This window comes from Kryptolebias marmoratus, linkage group LG17 (genome assembly GCF_001649575.2).
Source record: "Kryptolebias marmoratus isolate JLee-2015 linkage group LG17, ASM164957v2, whole genome shotgun sequence".
NCBI classification, from domain to species: Eukaryota; Metazoa; Chordata; class Actinopteri; order Cyprinodontiformes; family Rivulidae; genus Kryptolebias; species Kryptolebias marmoratus.
In genome coordinates this window covers 2683966-2711938 of record NC_051446.1, presented here as the reverse complement: position 1 = coordinate 2711938, position 27973 = coordinate 2683966, and the positions used below count along the sequence as shown (strand labels likewise).

At 39.3% G+C, this 27973-nt stretch overlaps 1 protein-coding gene across 1 annotated transcript in view; it reads right to left on the bottom strand.

Moving 5' to 3' along the window:
- The window catches only part of cadps2 (Ca++-dependent secretion activator 2), a 311669-nt gene that overhangs the window by 44504 nt on the left and 239192 nt on the right, over nt 1–27973 (bottom strand). The window contains exons 19-23 of the mRNA XM_037980923.1: nt 23843–23998; nt 19757–19904; nt 9591–9665; nt 5760–5843; nt 5557–5589 (exon numbers count right to left, since the gene is read on the bottom strand). Coding sequence (XP_037836851.1) covers nt 5557–5589; nt 5760–5843; nt 9591–9665; nt 19757–19904; nt 23843–23998 — 496 coding nt within the window. The remainder of the gene's footprint in view (nt 1–5556; nt 5590–5759; nt 5844–9590; nt 9666–19756; nt 19905–23842; nt 23999–27973) is intronic.

The following is a 27973-nucleotide window of genomic DNA, read 5'->3' as shown; positions in this document are numbered from 1 at the left end:
CTGACATGTCAGACCTTTTAATAAGCAATATGTGAATGAAAGCGACATGTGAAACATGCACATTATTCAACGTTGTAATATGTTTTGTAATTATAGTGCACATTTTGAAATAAATGCATTTGAGAAAATCATTGCCTCTTTATTAAATGTTTTTTTACAAAGAATTTTTAAAAGTTCAAAACAATAAAGTACCTATTTAATATTGATTAAAAATAACTCTTAAGAAGTTAAAAGAAGTACTCTGTGAGAGTTAGTATTAAAATCTAACACTGAATTAGTGTTAGTAAGTGTTAAATTATTAACTCCAGCAGACTTGATATTTGACACTTTATAAGAGTTAAGGTACCAACTCTCCAAAAAGAGTTAAATTAACACTTTCTGGTGTGGACCCATATAGACACTTTAAAAGTGTTGAAATCAAATCTGACAGTGTTTATCTGGGCCTCCTGGATTTGCTGTGTATGGTGTATATAGTGCATAGCCATTATGATCTGTTGTTAATGGTAATGGACACTGACTAACATGGTTCTCAGACTAAATAGCCTTAAACTTCAATTTAAAAAACTCTCTAATGCAAAAGTGACATCAATGTCCAGGTAGATAAAATACATCTTGCCTGAACTGCAATTTAAAAAAAAAATGAAGTTGATTTTAAATGGCAGAAATCCACTTTGGAACTAACCTTGCTCTGAGCAGCCATTAACATGGTTACCTTGAGAAAACTTCCTGATATTGAAAACTTATCTACTGCAGGTAGGATAGCAACTACTGTGAACATCTTTACTTTCCCTTTAAGGATGTCTCAATTATTAACCCTGTTTTCTTTCTTGCAAGTAGACAAAGTAAAACAGCAGATCAGAGACTTTGGCATAGTTCCTGCCTTGGGGTGGTAAAACTATTAGGAATAACAACGAATGGAGGGAAAACACATAAAGCAGTTCAGAGCTCTTGTCACACTCTGCCTTTCTTAGCCTGCTTTGTCTGCTTGACTATTTCTACACTTGTACGTAAACACCAGTAATCCCCTCTGTGTTTGGAGAATGGACGCTCAATTGCTCATCAGCTTTTGACTAACAAAGCAATTCAGCATAAAATGTTCCTTTAAGAAAAACAAAAAACAAACAAAAAAAACCCACACAGGGATAAAGCAGTGAAGTGGTAGGAGGAAGGTGAGCCCTGATCATAATTAGAGGTTTGCAGAGAAGGAGAGAAGTGAAGAGACAAGGTAATTGCATGTTAGTGCAGGCACTGCTTCCTGCTTGGCCTCATTTCACTCCTGCCAGGTGGATGCTGTTTTTTAAAAATATGTATGTTTACATGTCACAGCAGAATAGGAGCTCTGTCATTTAAAATAACTGTTTGTGTGTTAATGTTTTTGTAGAAAACATTAACAACTGACCCACTAATAAAAACACAACAAAATTTCCTCTAAACTGATGATGTATCATTTACTAATACACATCGGCCAAAAAGATTTGTTCAAAAAACTGTTTGTACCCATAAGTATTTTTATTTCTGTAAGAATTTTTTTAAATATATCAATAAGTCTTTATTGAGTCTTATATTTTAAAGTAGACACAATAACAAACATAACATGAACATAAAAACAAAACAAACAAACAAAAAACAGTGTGGGGCAAAAACATCGTTAAAAAAATTATAAATGAATAAAATATTGCACCACAAGACACTTCAGTCTTGACACTTCAGTGATTTACAGAGTTATGAGGTTGTAGACATGTAAGTGTGTAGACTGTCCCATTGTTCCATTGTGACCTCATTTCTGCCATTTAGTTTTCCAAGCATCTTCTCACATGCTACATTTTTAATCAATCTTTCTCTCCACATTTTTAAGGTTGGAGTCCGAGGGTCTTTCCATAACATTAAAATAAGTGCAGTGTTTAATACCCTGAAAACCGTTTTATCCAACTGCGGCACCTCACTTCTGTCCCTCAACAGACACAATCTCTGATTCAGGTAATTTAAACTTCAGCCCCCCATAAATGATAACACACTGTTCCAGATTGGAGAGACTCGTGGGCATTCCCACAGAGCATGCAGGAGAGTACCTTTTATTTTTTGACATTTCCAGCATAAGTCATCTTTACCTTTGCCCATTTTATGAAGTCTAGATGGAGTGAGATAATATCTGTTAAGAATTTTATCCTTCCATCCATCTTCTTCCGCTTATCCAGGGTCGAGTCATGGGGGTAATGTAAGAATTTTATATTGAATAAATTTGCTTTTGGCTTCCCTAATATACATATAACCCATTATCAGAAATAATTGAGTTCCATGTTCTCTCATGAAAAGTACAATCAAGATTTCGTTCCCATATTTTTTTGAGACTTTTACGCATGTTATTTTTAACCCATGGGCACATATTATACCATTTTGATGCCTTGATAAGTAAAGGCATTAATCCCAAAAAGCCCTCTATCAGATTTTTCTCTTGTGGAAACTTCATTTGATCTTTTATACATTCTCTAATGTGTAAGTATCTCCATAAATTACTGCTACCTTCCAATTTAAACTTTTCAATAAATCCATTCTGGGTCATAAATATATCCTCTTCAAATAGATCCTCAACAGTCTTTATATATTTTTTAACCATTGTGGCCAATAACATGTTTGTTTGTCAACTTTGATCTTCAGATTGTGCCACAGTGATGAATATTTTTGAAGGAAAAAATATTACCCCTCTGCAGTGTTTACATAGCTTATACATTTCAAACGAGATACTGTGATGTTGAGTAGAGCTAGTCTTCCTTCCTTTTTTGGTTGACACAATCTATTAATGCTAATGTGAGGCCTGCCACCCTATGTTTCATCATATTATTATATCTTAAAAGAATTTGTGGGGGAATACATATTGGTATCATTTCAGTATAATAATTGATCAACGGAGCTACACTCATCTTTATTATATTTATCTTACCCCATAATGTCAAATAGAGTTTGCTCCAATTATCCAGGTTAGTTTTGATCTTAGTGATCAGGCTTTCCATGTTATTCAGCATAATTTCATCAATATTCGGATTAAGTACTATTCCCAAATACTTCAACCCTTTTTGTACCCATTTAAAGTTGAAGGCTGTTATTGAGCTACACTACACTACACTACAGGTCTGAGAGACTGGCGTTACCTCTGACTTATACCAATTAACTTTATAACCTGATAATCTAGAGAAATCCTTGTTACCCTCAGCTTTTAAAACCTGTTCATCTCTGTCCACTAGTCATTGGCTCATTGTTGCTCTCATGTTCTGTCCAGTTCTCCTTATGTCTTGCCCCTTGTGTTCCCTGCAAGTCAGATTTTTGTAAGTTTTTTTTTTTTTTTTTTTTAGTTTTGTTGCTGCCACGTCAGCTTTTTGTTTTTGTTATTTTAAAAAAAATATTTTTTTCTTTGGAGCTCTCTGTGTCAGTCTACATCTTTGGTCCAAACCATCTACTCACTAACCTGATATCTGATATCTCACACCAAGTTTAGCCAAATATTTCCAAGTAAATCTAGACATTTTTGTGTTAGCTAAGGTTGATTATCGGTAGTGTCTATCTAGAATTAGGATGGTAAATGGTAATGGTAAATGACTTGCACTTGTGTAGCGCTTTATCTAGTCCAAGGACCCCAAAGCGCTTCACGCTGCAATTATTCACCCATTCACACACAGCCCTGGGGCTGACAGTAGTGAGGCTGTTATTTTTGTGTTAAATGATATTGCTTAGGGTTACGCTCAAAACATTGTAGATGTACATCCAATGTTTTATTAAATTTGTCCAGGGTTCATGAGATGTTTTCCTAATGCTACAGTCAAATGAGTACACAAGCATACACACAAACAGGAATAAACAATATCTACTTTGCATTCATTGGCAGGCAATAAACATTGTAACTTACCATAAAAAGCTAATGTTGGGAGCATGAAGTATGAAGTGACGAGTCAAATATATGAATAAACAAAATAAAATATAAATACTGTATTTAGCCCCTAAATAATCAAAGTACCTGGTTAAAAGCTTTTCGGGAGGAGGGGGGGATAAAGCAGTGATTCAAGTGGTATTAGAGGTCTGTAGATCTGTTTTTCATCTCAAAAGAGGATTACCTGTATTAGGTTCCCTTCACACAAAAGACCAACAGAACAAGGTAGCCGTTACATTATAATTTGACTAAAGAAAATGGCTGAGAAGAAAGTCTAAATGGAAACCGGTGAGCATTATGGGAAAGGCAGAATGCAATGCAGTGGGGCAGCATATTAAGAAGGGCAAATAAGGTGACTCTGATGTGCTTTAAATCTTAGTAACATAATGCTTGCATTTTCTTAGATACAGTATGTTGATTACACACAAATGCAAATGTAAAGTTTAATGTGGATTTAGCATTTTTAGACTAATAAGTTTGTAACTATGACTTTTACTGCCTTTTAAGAACTTCAAGCTCCTGTGTTCCATCTGAAGTAACCTTTCTTGTCTTTCTTTGGTGTAGAAGGCTTTCATAAGTATTTTCATTGAGCAAAAAGTAAAACCACGTTGCTCTTCTCTAAATGAGAGTGGCAATCAAATGTGATTAACATATTTTTTGTTTGACTGCACACCCTGGACTCTGATGTCAGTACCATTATGGTTCAGTAAAAATGCATGTACCATTACATTCCCACTAGTCATAAACATCCATCCAGCAATTTTGATTTCTCAAACAATTGAGATGCCAATTTGTTTTAAGTGCCAACAGGTTCGGGTGAAATGGTTTCCCAACAATATCCATCATCATCGTATATATAATAAATATCTTGTAGTACACTGAATCTGATTGCATTGTGTTATAATTAGGCTGACTTCACTAATTTAATATTACTGTTATTAAGACTGTTGCTGTAAATGTAATGGCTCGTGTGCACCTTGCACTTTGTGCTGCTTCTTATCTTGGCTAGGAAATCCTTGTAAAAGAGATTAATAATTTCAATGGATGTCTTTCCTGCTAAAATACAGGTTCAAAAAGTAAGTAGATGGAATCAGAATCTGTTCTGAGCTGCCTTGGATTGCATGTAATTTGATATGATTTGGAACTGTTACTACTTTGTAGTGTCCTGAGATACGTTTTGTTGTAAAATGACGCTACAAAAATAAAGTGAATTATACAGCAATGGTTCATTTCTTAAGTTAGAAAACTTTTTCATACTTGAATGATTCTCTGGTCAGTGTGAAGTTGCTTAACAACCAGAACATCATTCCTTTAAAAATGGTCAAGTACAACAATTGAACTGAAAATGAGTGAAAAATATCAGCCTTGAAAATGAATCAACCAAATACTCAAAAATAATTAGAGAAAGTCTAAATCCTTGAAAGAAATTTAAAAAAGGAGTGGGTGGGGGAGTCAAGTGCAAGTGCAACACTTTGGCACTGTCACTTGAAAACAAAAGAATATGACTCGGTGCAAAGAGCAGAGTTGTTTTTCAGGCTGTGCTATTTTTCAAACATTTTGACTGGCTGAATGAAGATAGAAACAAATACATGACTGACAGAATGAAGAATCAAAAGCAGGCAGATCAGCAGACTTACAGGGACTTCCACATATTTGGCAGCTGCTTTCACCTTTTAGTGCAACAGAGTGGAGAACAGGAAGAGAAAAGAAAAAGAGTAGAATCATGCTAAAGTTGAGCTGCAAAGATCTAGTTTCCAGCAAATAACAAGCTTCCTTTGTGAGCAACAAAGGCAAGAATTTGATGTTCTCTATTTCAAGAAAATAAGGTACTACTACTCACTGTGAAAGAGAGGACTGAGGAGAAGAAGGTGCCTTCATCGTATCTTGAGAGCTTCGAGAGTACACCATCTAAAACAGCAGCAAACTGCAAAACAAAGTAAAAGACAATATTAATTCACTGAGCAAGAAAGATGGCTTTCTGCAAACTTGTAGGTGAGAGAGGGACCTAAATTTGGAAGCAATCTCACAAATCTTGCATGATTTTCTTCGTGTTAGGCAATTTATGTCTTTAAACATGTCTCGTTTTTGCAAGACATGTCATTGGTATTTTTTATATACTGTGCAGAAAATAATTATTTGAATGAAGAGTCTCTATTTTTAATGGTAGTTTTCATTTTAATGAAGAGACACATGATGATGTTTTTCATTTGGTGCAAAAGATTTGGCAACTGCTTTATGCTGGATACCATTCCTGACACAATCTGGGCTTGAACCTGCAGCCCTAGGATGACAAGACTGCAGCACTGACAACTGAGCTACCACAACCTTCCTGATGTGGAGAGATAAGATATCAATAAAAATACAGAAAAACAAATTACTTAAAAATTACAAAATGATTAGCATATCATTGAGTGAAATAAGCATTTTATTACCAAGCAAAAAAGGAACTGGTTTTTGGAAGAGAAAACCTTGTTGGCAGCACTGCAGAAAGGCATTTCTTGTAGTTGATAACCAGGTTTGCATACCTTTCAGGAGGGATTTTGGCCCACTCTCTTTACAAAAACACTCTAAACTCTTTAGGTTTTATGGCAAGTGCTTTCCATCTTGAAGCAATATTTTCCTCCAAGTGTTGTATATGATTGAGGTCTGAAGGCTGGCTAGGCCACTCCATGACCCTCATGTTCTTCTTCAGCCACTCTTTTTGCCTTGGTATTATGTTTTTGGGTTGCTATCATGTTGGTAGACCTATCCATGTCCAAGCTTCAGTGTTCTGGATGAGAATAAGGTTCTTGTACAACATTTTACTTTGCATGGCCCTGTCCATTGACCCATCAATGTGTTGAAGTCATCCTATACCCTTAGGAGGAAATACAGCTCCAAGCATGTTTCCATCTTTGTGCTTGACTTTGTGGATAGTGTTTTTTGGGTCAAACTCAACATTTCTTCAAAGGGCTGGATTTTTGTCTCATCTGACCATAGCATTCTCTCCCAAACTTTCTCTGAATCATTCAGATGTTCAGTGGCTAACCTAAAATGGACCTAAACATATTGCCTTTCATGGGGTCCTTTACTCCATTATGGCAGAGTTTATGATACCAATGGTGTTCTTGGTATGTGGGGCGACGGTGGCTCAGGAGGTAGGGGTTTGTCCTGTAATCAGAGGGTTGCTGGTTCGAGCCCCCGCTCCAGCTGTCTCAGCCGATGTGTCCTTGGGCAAGACACTTCACCCACCTTGCCTACTGATGGTGGTCAGAGGGCTCGGTGGCGCCGGTGTGCCCCAGGGCAGCTGTGGCTACAATGTAGCTTACTGCAATCAGTGTGTGAATATGTGGATGAATGGGTGAATGATTGTAGTGTAAAGCGCTTTGGGGTAGATAAAGCGCTATATAAGTGCAAGCCATTTACCATTCTTGATGACTGTGGTCCCAACTGCTTTCAGACCAATAAACTCTTTTTTTGTGATCCTTACCTTTGTCATTATCATCCTCATCCAATGAGAAGCTCCAGACTTAGGGCATTTGATGGTCATTTTTAGTGCCTTGACTTATGAATAGTTGCACCAAAAACTGTTATCTTCTCACTAAATTTCTTGCTGATGATCTTGTAGTACAATCCAACATTGCGCAGAACTAGTCTTGTCCCTGTTTCCTCTGACAACAGGTTTTGTCCATTAGGGTGGAGAGGTTGGAATCCTGTGGTCAAGCTTGATTTTGATTGATTTTGTAATCGTGTGAATAAACTCGCGGCCCTATGCTTTGGATACTTGAATAAAGAGAGGGGAAGAGTTGTCAGCTGATCACCACTTGGTGATGAGTTGAATCTGGTGACAGGGGAGGCTGCTGGACAGGCCTGGTAAACCCAAATGAATTGTGAGGGTGAACTGGGAATGTCTATCAGAGGCCCCTGTCTGTGAGAGCTTCAACTCACACCTCCGGAAGAGTTTTTCAAGTGTCCCGGGGGGAGGTCAGGGACATGGAATCCAAATGCGCCATGTTCAGAGTCTTTATTGCAGATGTGGCTTCTAAAAACTGTGGCCTGAAGGTCATTGGTGCCTGACGCATCGGCAACAAAAAGGACCTGCTTGTGATTGATGCCATTAAGTCAAAGTAGGAGGCCTTTAGGGCTTGGCTACCCCTGAGGACTCCTGAAGCAGCTGACAGGTACAGGGTGGTCAAAAGGACTGCGGATTCTGTGATAGCAGATAAAAAACTTGGGCATGGGAGGAATTCAGAGAGGCCAAGGAGAAGGACTTTCGGTAGGCCTGAAGGAAGTTCTGGCAAACCATTCAATAACTCAGCAAGGAAAAGCAGGCCCCGTCCGAGGCAGTGTTTGATCTGAGTAGGGAACTGCTGACCTGTACTAGGGATATTTTTGATCTGTGGAAGAAGCACTTTGAGGATCCCTTAATCCGTTCACGTTCACCTTTGAGGTGGAAAAGTCTGAGAACTCGGGGGAAGACGAGTTCATTACCATCGCAGAGATCACTGAGGTAGTCAAAAAAACTCTCCCTCACACCTGCGGAGTGGAGGTTTCTTATTTTTGACTTTGCCAGGGCTGTCCCTTGTTTCTGATCTTGTTTGTGGTGTTTATTGAAAGGATCTCAAGGTGCAGTCGTGTGGAGGAGTGTGTCTGGTTTGGGAACTTCAGGGTATCGTCTCTGCCTTTTGCAGAAGATATGGTTCTGTTCGCGGATTCAAGCCACAACCTTGTGTGCACTGGATAAATTCACAGCAGAGTGTGAAGCAGCTGGGATGAGAGTCAGCTCCTTTAAATCCAAGGCCATGGTTCTCAAGCAGAAATGGGTGGAATGCTCCCTCTGAGTCGAGAATGAGTATTTGCCTCACGAGGAGGACTTCAAGTATGTGGGAGTCGTGTTCGCGAGTGATGGTAGGATGGAGGGGGAGATGGCTTGACGGATTGGGGCCTCATCTACAGGAAAGAGGGCGTTGCATAAGTCGGTCAAGGTAAAGAAGGAGTTGAGTTGAAAGGCAAAACTCTCGATTTACTGGTCCATCTACATTGCAACCCTCACCTATGGTCACGAGATATGACTCGTGACTAAAAGAACGTGATCCAAGATACAAGAGGCTAAAATGAATTTCCTTCGTAGGGTAGCTGGGCTCAGCCTGAGGGATAATATGAGGATCTAAGTTATCCAGGGGGAGCTCAGAATAGAGCCACTGCTCCTTCACATTGAAAGGAGTCAGTTGAGGAGGTTCGGGCATCTGATTAGGATTCCTTCTGGATGCCTCCCTTTGGAGGTTTTTTTCGGGCATGTCCCTCTAGGAAGAGACCTCAGGGCAGACCCAGAACTCGCTGGAGGGATTATGTATCTTTTCTGGCCTAGGAATGCCTTGTCATCCCCCAGCAGAAGCTGGAGAGTGTTGCTAAGGAAAGGGATGTCTGGGTTTCTCTCCTGAACCTGTTGCATCTGCAACCTCACCACTGATAGAATTTGGATGGATGGAATAACATTATGAAAAATTATCTTTTATACATTTTTAAAAAAAGATAACATAAAGAAAAAAAATTAAGAAAAATAGTGAGCACATGTTAAATTAATTCCATGAAACAAACACATATATTTAAAAAGATGAACACACAGACACACACAAACACAACAAACAACAGGAATTATTGGAATTTATTTTTTAGGAAAAAAATGTTTTACCTTTGATATGAGGGAGGAGATCATTTCTTTGAATGTCTCATCAATCAGAACATCGATTCTTGAGTGGTACTGTTGCTGTGCATTTGGGCATATCCGCATTGAAGAGATGGTTATGGTGGAGACACCGAGTGGAGAAAAACAATCATGTATTAATTTCATGAAACTGTTGGGCATAGGTTTGAAATGACTCCTTGCTGATACACAATGGTGTTACCTGTGCTGGAAAAGACATAAATGAAAACCTTTATAACTTTGAATGAACAGTCCTTATTCGCTTACACAACCATGCATAAATGTGTTCATGCGCACGCACACACACACACACGCACACATCTACAGCCACCCTGACAAGGACTGAAAAACCTCATCCATGTTACACTGCTGAGTTAAACAGCTAATAGGATGCATTATGCTGCTGAACAAAATTCCCATCTGCGCTGGAAAAGTGAAGGAATCTGAAGGATACTTTTTGTGTCTCTCCCCTCAATTAGAGCAGTCTTGTATTCCTCTAAAGCACCGGTCCAGCTGTGAGGACCAAAGGCTCACGCAAGATTCAATTAATCCACCATTTTATGTCTTGTTTGCCCCCAGCCGCAGGCATGAAAAAAAAAATATTTATGGCACCTTCTCCCTTGAAGGAATGAGAGGGAAAAAAGGCCAAGGCTGAGGACTGAATGGCAGCAGCAACAATGCCCTTTCACTGGTTGTCTAAAGAACATCCAAATTAAAAATTTCAATCAACAAAGACTGCATATCACTAACAAATTGCAAGTCGGGGGAGGTCATGGCCAAATTTAGCCTTCCCCATCAACAAGTCTTTCCTACACCCTAATTTGCCTAATCTTGAGTACTTTTTTTACCCCATTTAAAATAGCTTATTTTTTTCCAACATTGCAGCCATGAAAAGCAAAGGGTAAAATAAGTTGTTTGGGCTTTGTCATATATGAAGCAAAATTTGAAAAGAACAATTATTTCTTCTGAAAACATTTATTTGACATTTATCCACTAGTTGAGGTATTGCCACTGATACTTCAACTCTAAAAATCTTTTAGGCCTGACTCAAGCCACATTTTTAACATGACCTCTGACACCATCCTAATGCCCTGAGCAACATAATGAAATCTAACTAATTAGTATAAACAAACAAGGTAAAACAAAGAAAACAACAGAAAGTGAAGAGCTTCTCATCTTGAAAATTGTCAAGTCTAAATCCATCAGTCATTTACTTGCTTGTAAATCCAAGTCCTCTGTTTCCTTTAAAACACCAAGGACAAGGAAGAGAAAAAGCAGAATTTGTTTTACAGACACTTATCCATCCATCCATTTTCTTTTACCGGCTTCTCCTTTCTGGGTCGCAGGGATCTGGAGCCTATCTCCAGCAGTCACTGTGCGAGAGCCTGGGGACACCCTGGACAGGTCTTAAGCCCATCATAAGGCCACATAGAGACAATTGAAACAAACAACCATTCACACTCTCACTCACACCTAGGGATAATTTTAGAGTTGCCAATTAACCTAACATGCATGTTTTTGGTCTGTGGGAGAAAATCAGATTACCCGGAGTAAATCCATGTGTGCACAAGGAGAACATGCAAACTCCACCCAGAAAGGCCCCAGGTTGGGAAGTGATCTTGCAACCTTCTTGCTGGGAGGCGAGTTGGACAAATGACCCTATTAAATATTTCCTAGAGAGAGAGCCACTAAGATTTTGCAGTGGTTATGTTAGCTTTGCTAACATACTTTCCATGCCAAACCTATGTATACAAACACTTGACTGCCTTAAACATACTGAGCATAAACAGACCCTAACATTTCCATCCACAATTCCCATTGTTATCTTTTCCCTGAAAACAATTCTGTAGTATGATTGAATGGTGAAATATATACCAGAGTTGCTAACTCTTATGCATCTGGCATGGCACTAATGCTTTTTGTCTATGTCTCAGACACTTGTGCAGCCAAAACAAATGACATGGCAAATAAGGTTAAGTGAATGTGGTCAAATTAAAAATGCAATAACTTTGCTTTCCTCACTATTTATTGTGATTAGGAATCCTAAACACAAAGACTGTTTAACCTGGTTCTCTCATGTTATAAAGGCATTAAGTTGGCAACACTGACTGTTATCTTTCCCTACATCAGAGTTAAAAGCTAAAAGGGATGAGGCTTTTACAGTTGTAACTCCGATGCTCTGGAACTCCTTTATTTACATTCTGTGGATTCAATGGATTTACTTAGGAAACAACTCATCGTTTTAGACTGGCATTTTGATAGCATTCTATTTTATCTGCTTTTATGTGTTTTGTATTGTATCTCAGCTTATTTTACCACTTTTATTTAAATTTTGATCTGATATATAACCTTTGTGACTTTTATGTGTTTGTTTATTTGAAGCACCTTGTGATTTTTATCTTGAAAAGTGAAATATAAATAAATTTTCTTCCCATTGCTTACATGTTTCACATTTTTATTTAAAAATTTTTGATTTTTAAACAAAAAATGTGGAACATGTAAGCAAGTGGCAAGTGTAGTTTTAGCTAAGCACACACACAAATATATATATATATATATATATATATATATATATATATAAAACTACATTTGCCACTTGCTTACACACACATATATATTACCTTGTGTATGTCTCTTAATCACGTAATGAACTTATTACTGTCTTTGAATAAAAGGCAGCACACCAGCGGCTCGACTTTTCAATCAGGCGAACTTTATGACAGACAGATGTGACGTCAGCCCGTGGCGGGAGCCCCACGCTCCGTCGGCAGGAGCCCCACGCTCCGGCGGCGGGAGGCGGTGAAATGTAAACACAGCTACATTCAGCTCTGGGCACAGGAGAGGTGCGCCCAGAACGGTCCTATCTCTGGTATTGAAGAGGAGCTACTGCGCATGTACAACTTTTAACGAGAGTCTTTTTGTGCCCCGGGGCGGAAATACGTCACCAATCAGACAACGCTAAAGAACAAAACAACTTTACTTATTATTAACTTTAAAATATTTATCTTATACAACTAATATATATATATATATACATACATACACACATATATTTAGAAATATTTGTATTTTATTATTTCATTTTTTACCTTCATTTGTTCAAGGTATTGTGAGTGGTGGGGCGGCGCCCTTGCGCCCTCTATTGGCCAGCCGCCACTATATATATATATATATATATATATATATATATATAAAAACACACACACACACAAGTACAAGTTACAATGACATGCGGAGATGGAGGGACTTACCCATTGTTTGTCAGTCTGATGTTCAAACAGTGATGTGCAGGACACATGGACATGAGAGGGAGGGCAGAACATGACACAAAAATAAACAAAAATACGCAAAAAATGGCAGATACAGTGAGTTATGATATTTTTAATTTGTATTATTAATTTTTAGATGAAATGATTATGAAGTTGAAAACACATGCACAAATCAGTAATGACAAAACCATATCATGTTGTTCAGCATCTTCACATCACAATATGAGAAATGAGCTGAGAGACTCGCTAAGTAGCTCCCAAGAAATTATTTTTTGCAAAGTATGAGCAATGTCCTGTCACCATCACGCTTTGAGGCAAATATTTAAAGAAGTCATGTTGTTTAGTAACAAATAAACATTTTATCACAACACTGAATAGAAGAGACCATTTGTGACACTATGTAACAAACAGCTGAGTTATCAAGCCCATCAGATTTGATATTTAGTTTAAATCCTGACACTTTTACACTTTGATGGCTTTAAAGCTAAACATAAAAAAACAGCTGAAAGAAGGCAAATTATAAAAAGATTCTATCCTTTTTAAACTCATGAAAATTATCCATCCAAAACTGGACATTTATCTATCAAGGTTTTTTTTTTAGATGTTGAGCTTTTTAGGCTGAATAAGTTTCATCCTGACAAACAGACTCATTTAATGGAACACAATGTTGAACTAAAGTTTATTGGGTTTAGAAACTTTAAAGGACTTTATGAAATCATTTTACCCCTCTAAAGTTGAAAGATATAAAAAGTGCATATTTTACTTGGTGTTTTTTTTAACTCAATACAGTTCAAAAATCTATTTATACATACTATACATTTATACTTTTCTCTGTGCATACTCTTTCTTTCTAAAATTAGTTGTTGTAAAACACATTTTGCACCAAATGATCTGGTTATTTTGGTTGATTTCATTTAGTCAGTAGGAGATTTTGAAACAAGAAGGGACCATCCCCAAACTGTTCCCACAACGTTGGGAGCATGGAATTGTCCACAATTTCTTGGTATGCTGAAGCTTTAAGAGTTCCTTTCACTGGAACTAAGCAGCTGAGCCCAACTTCTAAAAAATAACCCAACACCACAATATCCCCTTCCACCAAACTTTACACTTGGTTAAATGCAGTCAGTTCTCCAGGCAACCGCCAAACCCAGAGTTGATTATTGGATTGCCAGATAGAGAAGATTCATCACTCCAGAGAACATTCCTTCACTGCTCTAGAGTCCAGTGGCAGCATGCTTTACACCACTGCATTCGGCTCTTTGCATTGCACTTGGTGATGTAAGGCTTGGATGCTGCTGTTCGGCCATGGAAACTCATCCCATGAAGCTCTCTATGCATTGCTGTTCTTGAGATAATCTGAAGGCCATGGAATTTGAAGGTCTGTAGCTATTGACTCTGCAGAATGCAGACCTCAGTATCTGCTGAGCCCGCCCTGTGATTTTACACGTGGCCTATCACTTCATGGTCGAGTTGCTGTCATTCTCAATCTACTTTGCTATAATACCACTAACAGTTGACTGTGGAATATTTAGTAGCAAAGAAATTTTATGACTAAAGTTCTTGCACAGGTTGCATCCCACCACGATACAATGCTGGAATTCACTTAGCTCTTGAGAGCGACACATTCTTTCGCTAATGTTAGTAGAAGCAGTCTGCATGCCTAGGTTCTTGATGTATATATCTGTGGCCATGGAAGTAACTAGAAAACCTAAATTCAATAATTTGAATGGGTGAGTGAATACCTTTGGCTATATATATATATATATATATATATATATATATATATATATATATATATATATAAAGGACAATGAATCAATCAATTTAACTTCAAGAAACATGTACATAACCATACAAGTATTACAGGCATAAAGTCTGATAACATAAATAACATAAAATAAATACATTTAATGAAACTAAAATAAATAGTAAATATAATATGCCTCAGACTTGATTAATAAATTTAATATAATTTACCAGTGTTACACAGTGTTAACTGTGGAAGAAATACTGAATGATTACATACACGTTAAAAACTTTCTATATTTTTATTTTACTTAGCCAGTTCCCAAAGAGCTGCAGAGATCACAAGGAGCCTGGCAGGAATGATAGTGAAGAACCTCCAACCTTTTTCCACTGTGGAAGATGATGGCTTTTGGGATTTTGTAAGGACCCTTGACCCAAGGTACAAAATTCCAAGTCGAAAATCTTTAACGGAGGGGAAACTGCCAACACTTTATGAAATCTCCTGTTCTAAAGTCAGAAAAGCATTGAGTGAGGTGGACAATGTTGTACTGACAACTGACATGTGGACATCAAAAGCCACAGAGGCCAATTTAACTGTCACATGCCATATCATAGATGAGCACTGGGAGATGCAGACATGCTTGAAACATGTTCTTTCCCTGATCAACACACAGCTGACAACATCAGTTCACAACTTACTAGAATTTTGGAAGAATGGGGCATAAAGGACAAGGTTCAAGCTGTTGTCACAGATAATGGGGCCAACGTGATTGCTGATTTGCACAAGGCAAATTGGGCACACTACCCATGTTTTGTTTAGTTTGAATTTGGTGGTAAGAGACTCTCAAAGCTGTTTCTGGCTTGCTTGAAATTCAGAAGAAAAGCAGTGCACGTGTTTCTTTCTTTCATCACAGCACTACAGCTACATCCAAACTCAAAGAAATTCAAAAGCAGCAAAATTTCCCTGAGCAAAAAACTACTTCAGTCAGTTGAGACAAGGTGGAACTCTACATTCAACATGTAGGAGAGACTATCCAAGCGGGTTCGAATCCAGGCTGGGGTAAAGATACAACAGTGAAATTGAGCTATCCAGTCTGGGTCCCTAGGCAAGACCCTTTGAGCTACTGTCTACCCCATACCATGAGAGAGATTGATATGCATAACATGCCGGCTCAGACGTCGCCCGGCCAAAAAAGGTCTGCGTCAAGTGCTGGGGAACCAGAACACCTTGATGAAAAATGGGCTACTGGAACAAGACGGAGGAAATGGGTGAGAGGTGAAAACATGGATCATTCCTTTAGCAGGTCATACAAAATAATTAAGAGGTAAAAGTGAACACAAATGCACGTGAATGCTTCTTTCCTGTGTGTCTGGAGTAAAGCATGTTTTAGTGGCTCATCCGACAGATTTCACCACAATCGGGTGAATCTATGACCGAAAATAAAATACAGCTGGTTTTATTTGAAAACTTATACACTTTAGTGATGAATTATGGTGGTAGTGAGACTGAGATGCAAACTGAAAAAACAACCATTAGTCCATTTTGAAGGTGTAAATTTGAGCTATGAATTGATAAATGCACTACAAATGAAAAGACAATTTGATAAAGTTCCTAGTTCAGTTTTACTTTAACAGATTTACTCAGAAATATTGTGAAAACCAGAACAAAGATGGCAAAGAAATACAAATTTACTTTGATTTCTAAAATACCCCAAAAATCAGTTTGGGGGTGTCTGAAGCTGTGTGAAAACATCAGAGCCAGCCAACAGGTCAAATGTTTGTCCATATCTGTTTGTGTGCGTATCTGTTAGGAAAATATCTCATCAACCACTGAAAGCATTTTAATGAAACCTATGAAATGGAAGTATTTATTGTATGTTCATCTACAGCTGATTTACTTTTGAAGTCCTCATTATTCAAGATGGTTGCTACGGCCAACTGACCTTGAAAAACACAAACATGGCTACAACTCTGTCAGTTTTACAGATATTAACCTAAAATTTGGTGTGGTAAATGTTTAGACTGACCCCAAACACATATTCTGAGCACCAGCAGATTAGACAAGATGGCTGCCACAGTCAACTGACCTGACAGAAAATGTTTACAATTCAGTTAATTTTACAGACCAGAGGTCAAGGTCACTTTATTAATACCTGTAGGTAGACTTGTTTTGCAGTGGTTCAAAACCCTCATACGGGCATGCAAACATCATAACACCAACAAAGTATTGCAAGCTTCACAACTAAAATCAAAATCCATAAAACCATCCATCCTTCCATCTTCTTCCGCTTATCCGGGGTCGGGTCGCGGGGGAAGCAGCCTAAGCAGGGAGACCCAGACTTCCCTCTCCCCAGCCACTTGGGCCAGCTCCTCCGGAGGAATCCCAAGGGGTTCCCAGGCCAGCTGAGAAACATGTCCTGGGAGAAGCGTGTCCTGGGTTTTCCTCTGGGCCTCCTCCCAGTATAAAACCAACAAATCTAAACTTAATCTGTTAAATCCATTAAAATCCAATAAAAAAACATTGAAAGTGGCAGTCTCATTTCAGCTTGTTCAATTCTGTAACAGCGGCCAGAACAATGCTGTTTTTAAAATGTCTGGTCCTACATTTAGGGACTAAAAATCTTCATCCAGAGCGAAGAAGCTGAAACTCCCTATGGAGAGGATGAAAGTCATCATTTAAAACAGAAGTGGCTATTTGCTGTACATGTCTGCTGTACAGGGATGTCACTGATTGTTGGGACACTCCAGTCATTCTGGATGACAATTTCACCACCTGCTGAAGAGAACTTTCTTTCAGAGTTGTATGACCAAACCATGACACCAAGGATAAAACTATTCAATAATAAAAGCATGATAAAAGTGGGCCATTATGGTTCGGTCGATATTAATATGCCAGATTCCTCAAGGTGATTTCCTTTTGGACACTGCCTCAAACCACGACAGAATCATCAGCGTAATTTTTGATGAATCTGCTGTTATATCTTATCTGACACATGTTTGTATACAGAATAAAAAGTAGAGGTGATAGCACACAGCTCTGAGGCGACCCAGTACAAGTGAATTTAAAGTCTGAGAGGCTGCGTTTAACTCTCACTCTGTGTACTATTTGTTAAAAAGCATCAAGAATCCATCCCAGCAAATTATTAGTCAAGTCAAATTATATGTGGGGCCTTCTAATTAAAATATGTGGTTGAATTGTATTAAAAACTGAAGAAAAATCCACAAATAAAAGCTTGGCACGTGTCCCAATAAAATTCAAGTGTTTAAAAAGTCGATTTAGCACAGTGAGGGTTGCATCATCCACTCCTCTGGGAAGCCTGTATGCAAATTGAATAGGATCTAAAAGATGCTCAGTGTGCCTTAAAATCTCACATCTAATTAATCTTTCAAATATTTCCATTAAAACTGATGTTTAAGCTACAGGTCTAAAATCACCAGCAGTTTTAGAACAATTAGACTTAGAGACAGGAACAACAATAGCATCTTTCCAGGTACTAGGAAGATGTTGTGGTTGCAAAGATCTATTATAGATTTATTGAAAAACAGGACTCCGCTCACTCGAACAAGAGTTCACCACATGGCTACATACATTATCCGGTCCATGTGCCACACACTAGCAGCTCTTATACAGTTGCTGCCTGAATAACTTATTTTATTGTGCTTTGTTTTAAATCTGTAAAAAATACATTAAAATATTTATTTTTATGCCCACAATTTTATCCAAGCTAAAGGCCCTGCTCTAATAGTCACAGTTTGTCACTGTTACAAACATTGTGCTAGTCAGAAGGCTGTTTTAAAACAGTGATATTCTTTTTAACAGATTTTAGAGGTCATTATGGACATAACTTACTATGACAAGCTTGTTTATCAACACTTTAGGCAGTTCTTCACATAAATATGTGAAAAGTGTTTGAAGCTAACATAAATCAAAAAAATGGTATAAAAGTTGCTTGTTTACAGAGCCTTGCAACTTTCAAAAAACTAATTTAAAATTAATAGTCCTTTTGAGTCACTTATGCTGGTCCAAAACCTGGAAAAAGGAGGAAGTTTGGAATTGTGATAATAAATAAAAGAAGAATTGACAGAATAAAGTCCCTTTGTAGTTCTAAACATATTTAGGCTGTTTCTTTTTGTCTCTCCCATGACAATATTTCACCTGGCCAATAATGCAAATTAGTCAATGGTGATATCTAGCAATGACTAGTGTCTTTTAGCACAGCCATAATCTACTTTCCTTACTGAGGAGTGGCAGTCAAATGTAACCACAACATCAAATCAATGTATTTAAATTTCTAAAGTTCATGTACCTATATTATTTCTTCTCTGCTCTTTTGCTCCTTGTAAAGTAATGCCAAGAGCCTGACAACCTGATGTTACGTTATTTAATTAGCTGGATTAATAGCCTCCGTAGGGAGCCACAGCAGGTTGTAAATAACTTTTTTTTACCTGCTAACATGCTTATTCTTGTAGCTTTTTCCAAACGTTAACTTAAAAAGAGAGATAAGTGTTACTCCTCTGGTTGAGAAGCCACGACTGACAGCATTATTCACCAGATAAAATGTATGGAGAGGGGAAAGAAGAATATATGCTTCGTCTGTGTTATCTTGGGTTTAAGCATTTAAACTGTAGGAACCGCATGACATAAAAAGTTTATTGGTTTTGAAACTATTTTTTTTAATACCGTGGTATACCTTGAAACTGGTTATTGGCCCATGCTTAGTGCCATCTGCCAATGAGCAAGGCTTTTTGTCTTAATGATCTGATGGGGTAAGACCTAAAAACATTTATTATTGCTTTGATCACAGTGCAAGCCTGAGGAGTGACAAACAGACACACAGTGACAGGGCATTGTTTTAAATGGGCTCTAATGTTCTGAAGATTCCAATAGATACACTTGTGGAATACATGCCAATTTTTAGTAATATTAGCTGGCTTAGAATTTTACCTTTCATTTAAAGTTATAAAATTTATCTGTAAATCGAAAAGATTTAAAATGGATGACTTGTGTGGAGTCAAAGTAATGCATTAAACAGTTGCAACATGTTTTCTACTATCAACATAATACTAAATAGGTTGAAAGTACAGGATGTGATTCCAATTTTACACAAGTGAAACAAAGCATGTGATGTGATAGTTTACCTCCTGATTGCAGTCCAGCACACAGAGTTTGGAGCACTGCTTCTTGGCATCCATCAGTACGTTAAACATGGTGCAGACAGACAGCGGCACACGGAAGTCCGTCAGCTTACTTGCTTTTTGCATTTTGGAGTCAAATGCAGATTTTGTTCTGCAAGAGAAGACAGACAATACTTTATCTATTGTTTATGGTTCATCTATGGTTAAGGATGATCCATACTGATTTGACGGTCACAGGGGTCAAAGGTCAAGGCCTTAGGTGACCCAGTGCTATAACTCTGCAACTGTGTAATGTAGAAATGTCAAATTGCACAGATGAACAAGTCATGCGTCAAGGATGATACCTATTGATTTCAAGGTCACAGGGTCAATGGTCAAGGTCAGAGGTGACCCCCTTTTTGAAAACCTTGTTTGTGCTCCAACTTTTGATACATGTATAAAGAAATGTGTGAGAAATGTGTGCTTTGGATCTTGATTACCCAACAATTTTCTGACAAGTGTGGTATGTGCTGTTGGCAATACTCATGTTTGACATACTGAGCTAAAATTTGGTGTGGTACAACCTGAGACCAATCCCCAACACATGCTAAATGCTAATTCAAATTCAAGACATTTTTCAAAACTAATACACAAAAATGCCTATATTTTTAGGGTTAGGGTCTTTAGGGTAATTTTTAGCTTTGTTTGGTGGTAACTGGGAGAATTCTCCAAAATTGTTCTCGAGTCATGTTGCATCAAGATAAGGAAAATAATTCACACACCAAGTAGCAAACCCCAATAAAATTTCTTCAGGAATTTTTCTAGTTTACCTCCAAACTCATATTTTAGCTATCCTTTTTACCTTTTCCAATTTTTTATTCCTCTGTCAACTTTAATGCAAAAGAATACACCCAAACAAATTATTTATCAAAATGAATGGCTTGGTTACGAGATGTGTGCCATTACTTTTAGTGGCATTTTAAGTTACCATGGCAACTTAATCTACAGAAAAAACAATGCCTAAACAAACCCAAATAGAAACCAATGAGAAAGACTCAATTGGCTAAAGATGCGGTTTCCTACTCTTTAAAGGGAACTGGATCATGTGAATCTTTTACTTTTAAAAAGTCATTCAAAAGAGCCAATGTTTTGAACGGCCAGTCACGTGGTACAGCTGGTGATGTATTACAGCCATACATACACTTAATTGCTAAAAGTATCTGCTGTATCAGCATCCACTGAGATCATTCTGTGATTTTATATGGCTTCTCATTTTGTGGCCAAGTTGCTGTTGTTCCCAATCGCTTCCACTTTGTTATAATACCAACAGTTGACTTTGGAATATTTAGTAGCAAGGAATTTTCATGACTGGACTTATTGCACCTGTAGCATCATGTTTGAAGACGCAGTCTGCATGACAAGGTGCTTGTTTTTTTTCTTATACCTGTGGATATGGAAGTATTTGGAACACTGATATTCAGAAATTTAGTTTTAATAAAACAAGAAAAATGTTTTTTAATGTAGCTCTTCTGTCATCGATACGTCTTCTGCTCTTAATGTTTAATTACTAATTGTTAACAGCAGAAAAGGATGATAGTTACATTCAAATAAAGGCATGATTTATTAATCTAACATCTAACATTAAGTTGTTGTTTTTTTTAATATTACTTTGAACAAAGCTGGTAATTTTTTCAATAGAAATTTTGTAGGGAAAAAAATCTGTGATGTAATACAGTTGTGTGCACAATGCCGGTGCCAGTGCTGGCAGTGAGAGCTGGGCAGAATGACACTGCTGAGTCTGCCTTGAGTTCCCCTGGTGGTCTGGTGCACTTCCATTTTGTGGAATCTGTTTTCCTACTTGCTGGTGTTTTTGGTGTTTACTAGGGTTTGGGTTTTGCATCATATTTCCTTTTGTTTCTGTCTATTTTGTGTTATTGCAGCATTTTTCTTTTGCAGCATTTTTTCTTTGCATTCGTTTATGTGTTTGCATCATTGATGTGTTTTTGGCGCATTTAACCATTTGGAGTTCCACAATTTGCTGTTTGTTTTGCTGGGTTGTTGCATGTTTGCACCCGTCGGCCACTGTAGGCCACACTGTCCTATGAGCCAGTGTTGCCAGATATACATAATTATTTTATTAATACAATAGTTTTACGGTTTATAGATGTATAATAAACAGTTTAAAAAAAAACAAATATTCAATAGTTTTGCCATTTCTGTGGACTTCATTTTACTCGTGTGAACACCAACACATTATCAGTCTGTCCAATATGATCAGTCTGACTGCGTGCTTGTCAGGCATGCAACCAAAGACCTGTGACATCTCTACAACTGACAGAGTGAGATGTCACATGACCTACAGGGTGGAAGTCTGTGATCAAAACACAGCTGGTTAGTAAACAAACTTGTCCTGCCAACACATCTTTTACAATTCATGTACAAATTATACATCAAAATGAAGGCATTTTTGTCTTATTTCAGGCAGTGTTTCTGGTCTTTCTACAGGACTTATGGTTAGTCTCAAGTAGCCCCACACATCAGAGTGCGACCATTTTAGCTCCTATTTAGACCTATATTAAACTTGTCTGGCTTTGTCCTTCTGATCTGGATGTGACGAGTGTTTGAACTTGTCAAATCGCTGACATAAAGCACTGTAGAAATGTAAAATTTAAATGAATGAGATCCAATCCGTTTTTCCATTCACAATTCCCGAATTTTTTTTAATATACTTCATAGTTTTTGCTGGTTGTGGCCGTTTGTTAGAACTACACTTTTTTTGAGTGTTTCTCTTTCTTTCCTTTTGACATACCGTACATGCATGAAGCTGTAGCTTGCCCCACCCTCTGGCCCCTACAAAAGGTAGGAAAAGCTAGCTTTCCGATTGGCTAAGGTTGTTTCAAAAGTCTCTAGGGTGCTGATCAGGAGTCAAGATAGCAGAGGCAAGCAAAGGCTTGCAAATCAAAATGGCAGCCACATAGCTTATATAATTTGATGTTCACTGACTGTTACGATAAACTTCTGACTTTTTTTCCTTTCATCTTTCATCATGTTTGACAACATAAATACCATGTCCTGAATTATTATGTCAACGTTTAGCGAAATATCTTATGATGTATTTTACTGTAATAAGTCTCAGAAAGTAATCATGAAATGCAACTGATCACCATTTGGAGTCATTCTGATTCAAGATGGCCACTAGAGCTACCTTAGCAAACACAAAATTGGTTATAATATATTAAGCAAGAATTTGGTGCAAGAGTAGCTGTCAATAATCCCTAATACATCTAGAAACTTTTGCAAAACATCTCACAGCCACAAAAAAACAGATTTTAATGAAACTCTCAGAAAGAATCATTGATGCAGGTCTACAACTAATTAGGATTTGGAGTCATCCTGATTCACTGTAAACGCACCAAGTGGCAGGCCACTTTAAAATTTCTGCAGGAATTTTTCTAGTTATTACATGATCTCCATAAGGATTACAAATATTAAAGGCAGAGTGATAATATTTTTGCTGTGTCTGTGTATTTGTGTGTCTTTCTGTCAGCAAACTAGTTCATGATTTAAATCAAACTCTCAGAAAGTATTCATTGCATGTACATTTACAATTCAATAACTTTTCAAGTCAACCCAATTCATGATGGCTATCATACCCAGCTAACCTTGCAAAACACAAAAATACCAGTAACTCAGTCAATTTTACAGATATTGAGCTAAGATCTGATGTGGTAGTAGCTGAGAGTCATTTACATTATTTACCTAGAACATGAGATCTCAGAATATCTAAAGAGAATGTACAAAATGTTATTTTTAATGTTTGATCAAAGTTTGGCTACAAATCAGTCATTTATCAAAATAAGATGATCTTAGTCTAAATTGTGATAACCATGGTATATGCATTTCTTCAAGGAATGCAAGTACTTTAGTTATAATATAAATTTTTATTACCAACCTTGGGCAAACACTTGTCAAAATGTTAAACAATAATAATAAGAAAACAAGGTTATAAATTAGTTTCTTCACATTTGCTATGGCTATAGCTGTTTAGTTTCCTTATATATTCATAATAGGCATGAAGAGAAACTTCCTAATTAGGAGTCTCATGCTGACCTTTTGACACAGGCTTCCATCATGTCGCTAGCCATTAATTTGAGTCTTTGCTCCAGATGCTTGGCAAACTCTGGCTCTGGCCAGTGGAGGTCTAGCATGAACATCTGAAGAGCATCCAACTTCCAGAACAAATCCTCTGAGGTGGCTGAGCCGTTACTGCAGGAAGGGTGGAGAGATCAGAGTTTAGTCAACATCCACACAAGCCTTTCCAGAAAACCTGTTGAAAATAATAACAAGATAAAAAGCAATACTTCTTTGTTGTGATAATACTAGTTAACAAAACTTCCCTTTTCTCTTGTTCCTAGATGAAAACTATCATTTCTCAGTTATTTATAACTAAACAAAATGGGGGAAAAAATCAACAAAATAAAAATAACTTTGATCCCAAAACTTTGCTTTTGTCATTTGCCTTTTTTCAATATAATACAAGTTACTGCTGATTTTTGAGTAGGTTAGGAAACTTTGCCAAGGTTGAAGTCTCAAAAATTTAGTTTTCAAAACATGGCAAATAAATGAATATGAATAGGGAAACAAAAAGTTTAACATATACTGGCCAAAATTTTTGAGATTTTAATTTGTAGAATCTGTGACATGATGATTATTACAAATGTTTTTATTAAGATGAATTAAGATGGAACTTCCAGTGGAGCCTGCATCCAAGATGGCTGCGTGAGGAGATCGTTGCAGGGCCCCTCCATCAATTGACTGAGCCTAAATACAAAAAAATGAGCATATAGGGGAACACAACCTTATATTAGCATGCAACAAGTCCAGAAAACCCTTACTCAGTACGGTTTAAGACTTTTGAGTCAACAGACCCGGGAGGACACAGAGGAGCACATGGTTGCTACTCTAGATCCAAAAGGTAGACACTGCAGCTGAGCTAACTAGCATCAAAACGCTGCTGCAGAACATCGCCTCTAGTATAAATGGAATCAAATCGAGTATAGATAGTGCAAGTGGTGGTGGAGAAACTTGAAGGTTGAGTTGCTGAAGCTGAGAATCGCATCTCGGCCTTAGAGGATAACGATCAGGACCGGGAGCGAGCAGTGGATGTAGCCACTAATGCCCCTTTCACATGGACCCTAAAGGTCCCGGCTCCACTCTACTCGGCTCACTTTGCGAGCGTTCACATCTGCATTTTTTCACACTCGGTCCCTGCTTTTTCGGTACCTGCTTCGGAGTCGGGCCAGCTGGGCCAGCCCTGCTTCGTGGGCGGCGCAAGCTTAGCTCCTGTTCACTCATTGGTCGTGGGTGTGACCAGATGCAAGCATAAAGCGCGAACGGTAGGAATATAAACAACAGCATTAGCTTACCCTACAACGTTTATGCCGTCTGTCCCCCAGCTGAAGGCGCTGTAAAGCCTGAAATCTCTGGCGGATAACAGCTGTCCTACTCTGCGCAACAATCGCGGCCAACGTCGTCCATAGTGCTTTTGTTGTTTATACAACTTGCGCTAAGTTTCGGTAGCGCACCCCCCGCGCGCCGTGGCCCCGCCCCCCGCAACACGAGGAGGCGTTCCTCTGCTACTGACCAAACTGGCCCATGTGAATTAGGGACCGTGTAAAAGAGGCATAAGGCTATCGCTCAGCTTTGTGAGAAAGTAACATACCTGGAGGACGCGGGCCGCCCTAACAATATCTGCATAGTCAGAATAACAGAAGGTGCTAAAGGACGAGAAATGCATAAGTTTGTTAAGGTGTTTTTAAAGGAAGCACTGGATATCGAGATGGGCCCAGACTTCAAAATCGAACAAGCACATTGAACGGGACAGCGGGGCAACAGATATCAACACATCCTGGTGCGTTTCTTGAGGTATGGAGCCAGAGAAGCAGTGCTGGAGGCAGCTTGGGAGAAGGAATGTGAGTGTAGAATGGAGGGGCAAGAGAATCGAAAGTTACGTATGTAACTATGGTTCTATGAGTCCCGGATGACCGCCAGAGGGCGGTGCTGAAAGCACTGAATGTTCCCTTCGTGCATGCGCCGTTCGAGTAGTAATACCAACAGAGTCACACCTGTGACACCTCGGATGATCACCCAGTCTATATATACTGACATCATCCGAGGCTCTGTTCCTGCAGAATCTTCTCGCGGAATGCAAGGATTCTGAGTGACAGAGAAACTCTGGCGGTCATCCGGGATTCATAGAACCGTAGTTATATACGTAACTTTTGTTCTATTTCATCCCTACTGACCGCCAGAGGGCGGTGCTGAAAGCACTGAATGACTAATACCAGCGATGTCACAAGGAATCATGAGCCCAAACTCACTGAGGAGACGCTGAGGACCCTTGCAGAAGAACCTGACTCAGGGGATGAGGGGTGGCCCCATTAACCCTGTAAAATCTGGTGAATGTGCTTTGAGAAGCCCATGATGCAACAGCACATACTGTGCCCAGCGGAACCCCCGCCCTCATAGCTGACCAGGAAGCGGAGACGCTCCGGGTAGAGTGTGCCTTTAAGCCGACCGGCAGGGAGCAGCATCCTGCATTGTTGGCATGGCAGATGACATCCACAATCCAGTGGGAGAGGCGCTGCTTGAGAGAGGGCAACCTAGCCTTGGACCTCCATAGCACAAGAACAGCTGGTCTGAGCGTCGTATACCTGCAGTAGCTGCAATGCATGCCTCCAGCGCCCTCACTGGGCACAATAATTCGGGCCTATCCCCAGCCACTCCTGATGTAGGCCCAACCCTTGCCAATCTCAGTGGCTGGTTACAATGAGAATGGGATAGCACCTTAGGCACAAATGCAGTGTTGGGCCACAAGGTAACAACTGAGCCATCTGGAATCCATCTGACCTGAGGGACTGACAGAAAGAGCATGTAGCTCGCCAACCCTCTTAGCTGAGACGATAGCTAACAAAAAGGCAGTCTTACAAGAGTGCCACTTTAGGTCCGCCTGCACCAAAGGCTCGAATGGAGAATGGCGCAGAGCTTCAAGAACCAAGGGCAGATCACAGACTGGTGCCCGAGGAACCATTGGCAGGTGCAACCTTAAGTGTCGAAGGAGAGCGGCCCTTATCAAGAAGAGACTGGAGAAACTCCAGGATAGTGGACACTGCACAGGTGACTGGATCATCATTGTGTGCAGAACACCACTGGGAAAACTGCCGCCACCTGTTTTCATATTGCTGGCAAGTAGAAGATGCCCTGGCACCCAAAAGGGTGCATCTGACGGGATCCGAACATCCAGTCAGCTGCTGCTGCTCAAGCTGTCCAGTGGCCACACCCAGAGTCGGAGGCGTTTGGGGTTGGGGTGCCATAACAGCCCCCCCCAACTGAGACAGCAAATCCCTCCTGGTCGGAAGACACCACGGGATGCCGTGACTCAGATTCCGTAAAAGCAGGAAGCATGGCCATGCTGGCCAACACGGAGCCATCAGAAACATCTTGTGGCCCTCCTCGGCAACCCTCTGAAGAATAGGCCAAATCAGAGACAGGGGTGGAAAAGCGTATATGAGGACTTTTGGCCAAGGATGAGCCAACACATGCTGGCCCAGTGCACCTGATGCCCCTGTAAGGAAATACCATTGAGGACACTGAGTCAACCCCTCTGTGGCAAACAGCTCTACCTCCGCCCAACCAAAGAGGTCCCAGATCCTGAGTACTACGTCGCTGTGAAGGGACCACTCTCCTGGAGCAGTTGCCTGGCGGGAAAAGAGTCTGCGACGTGATTGTGCTGCCCTGGCAAGAACAATGCCAGTAGGGTGGACAGGCGGGGAAAGGCCCCTTCCAGGAGATCTCTGGACACTTCCAGAAGCTGTGCTGACCTGGTGCCACCTTGGTGGTTGATGTGGTAGACAGCAGAGGTGTTGTCTGACCGAACCAGAACATGTTTCCCCTACAGGTGGGGCAACACCTGGTGGGGTTGCCACACAGCACCCCATCTCATGGAGCTGGAATCTGTCATGACCACCCCTGGACAAATAACTCTCGTCTCTCCATGGCCTCAGGACACGAAGACATGACAATGTCACTACGAGTTTGTGATGCCTGTGCCGCCTGGAATCCAGGCGGAAGCTGTTGAGCCACCCCTGCAAAGGACGTAGTGACAGCAGACCTAAGGGCACAACCTGAGTGACTGATGTCAGATTGCCCAGGAGCTGCAGGAAAGTGACGTATGGAAACTGC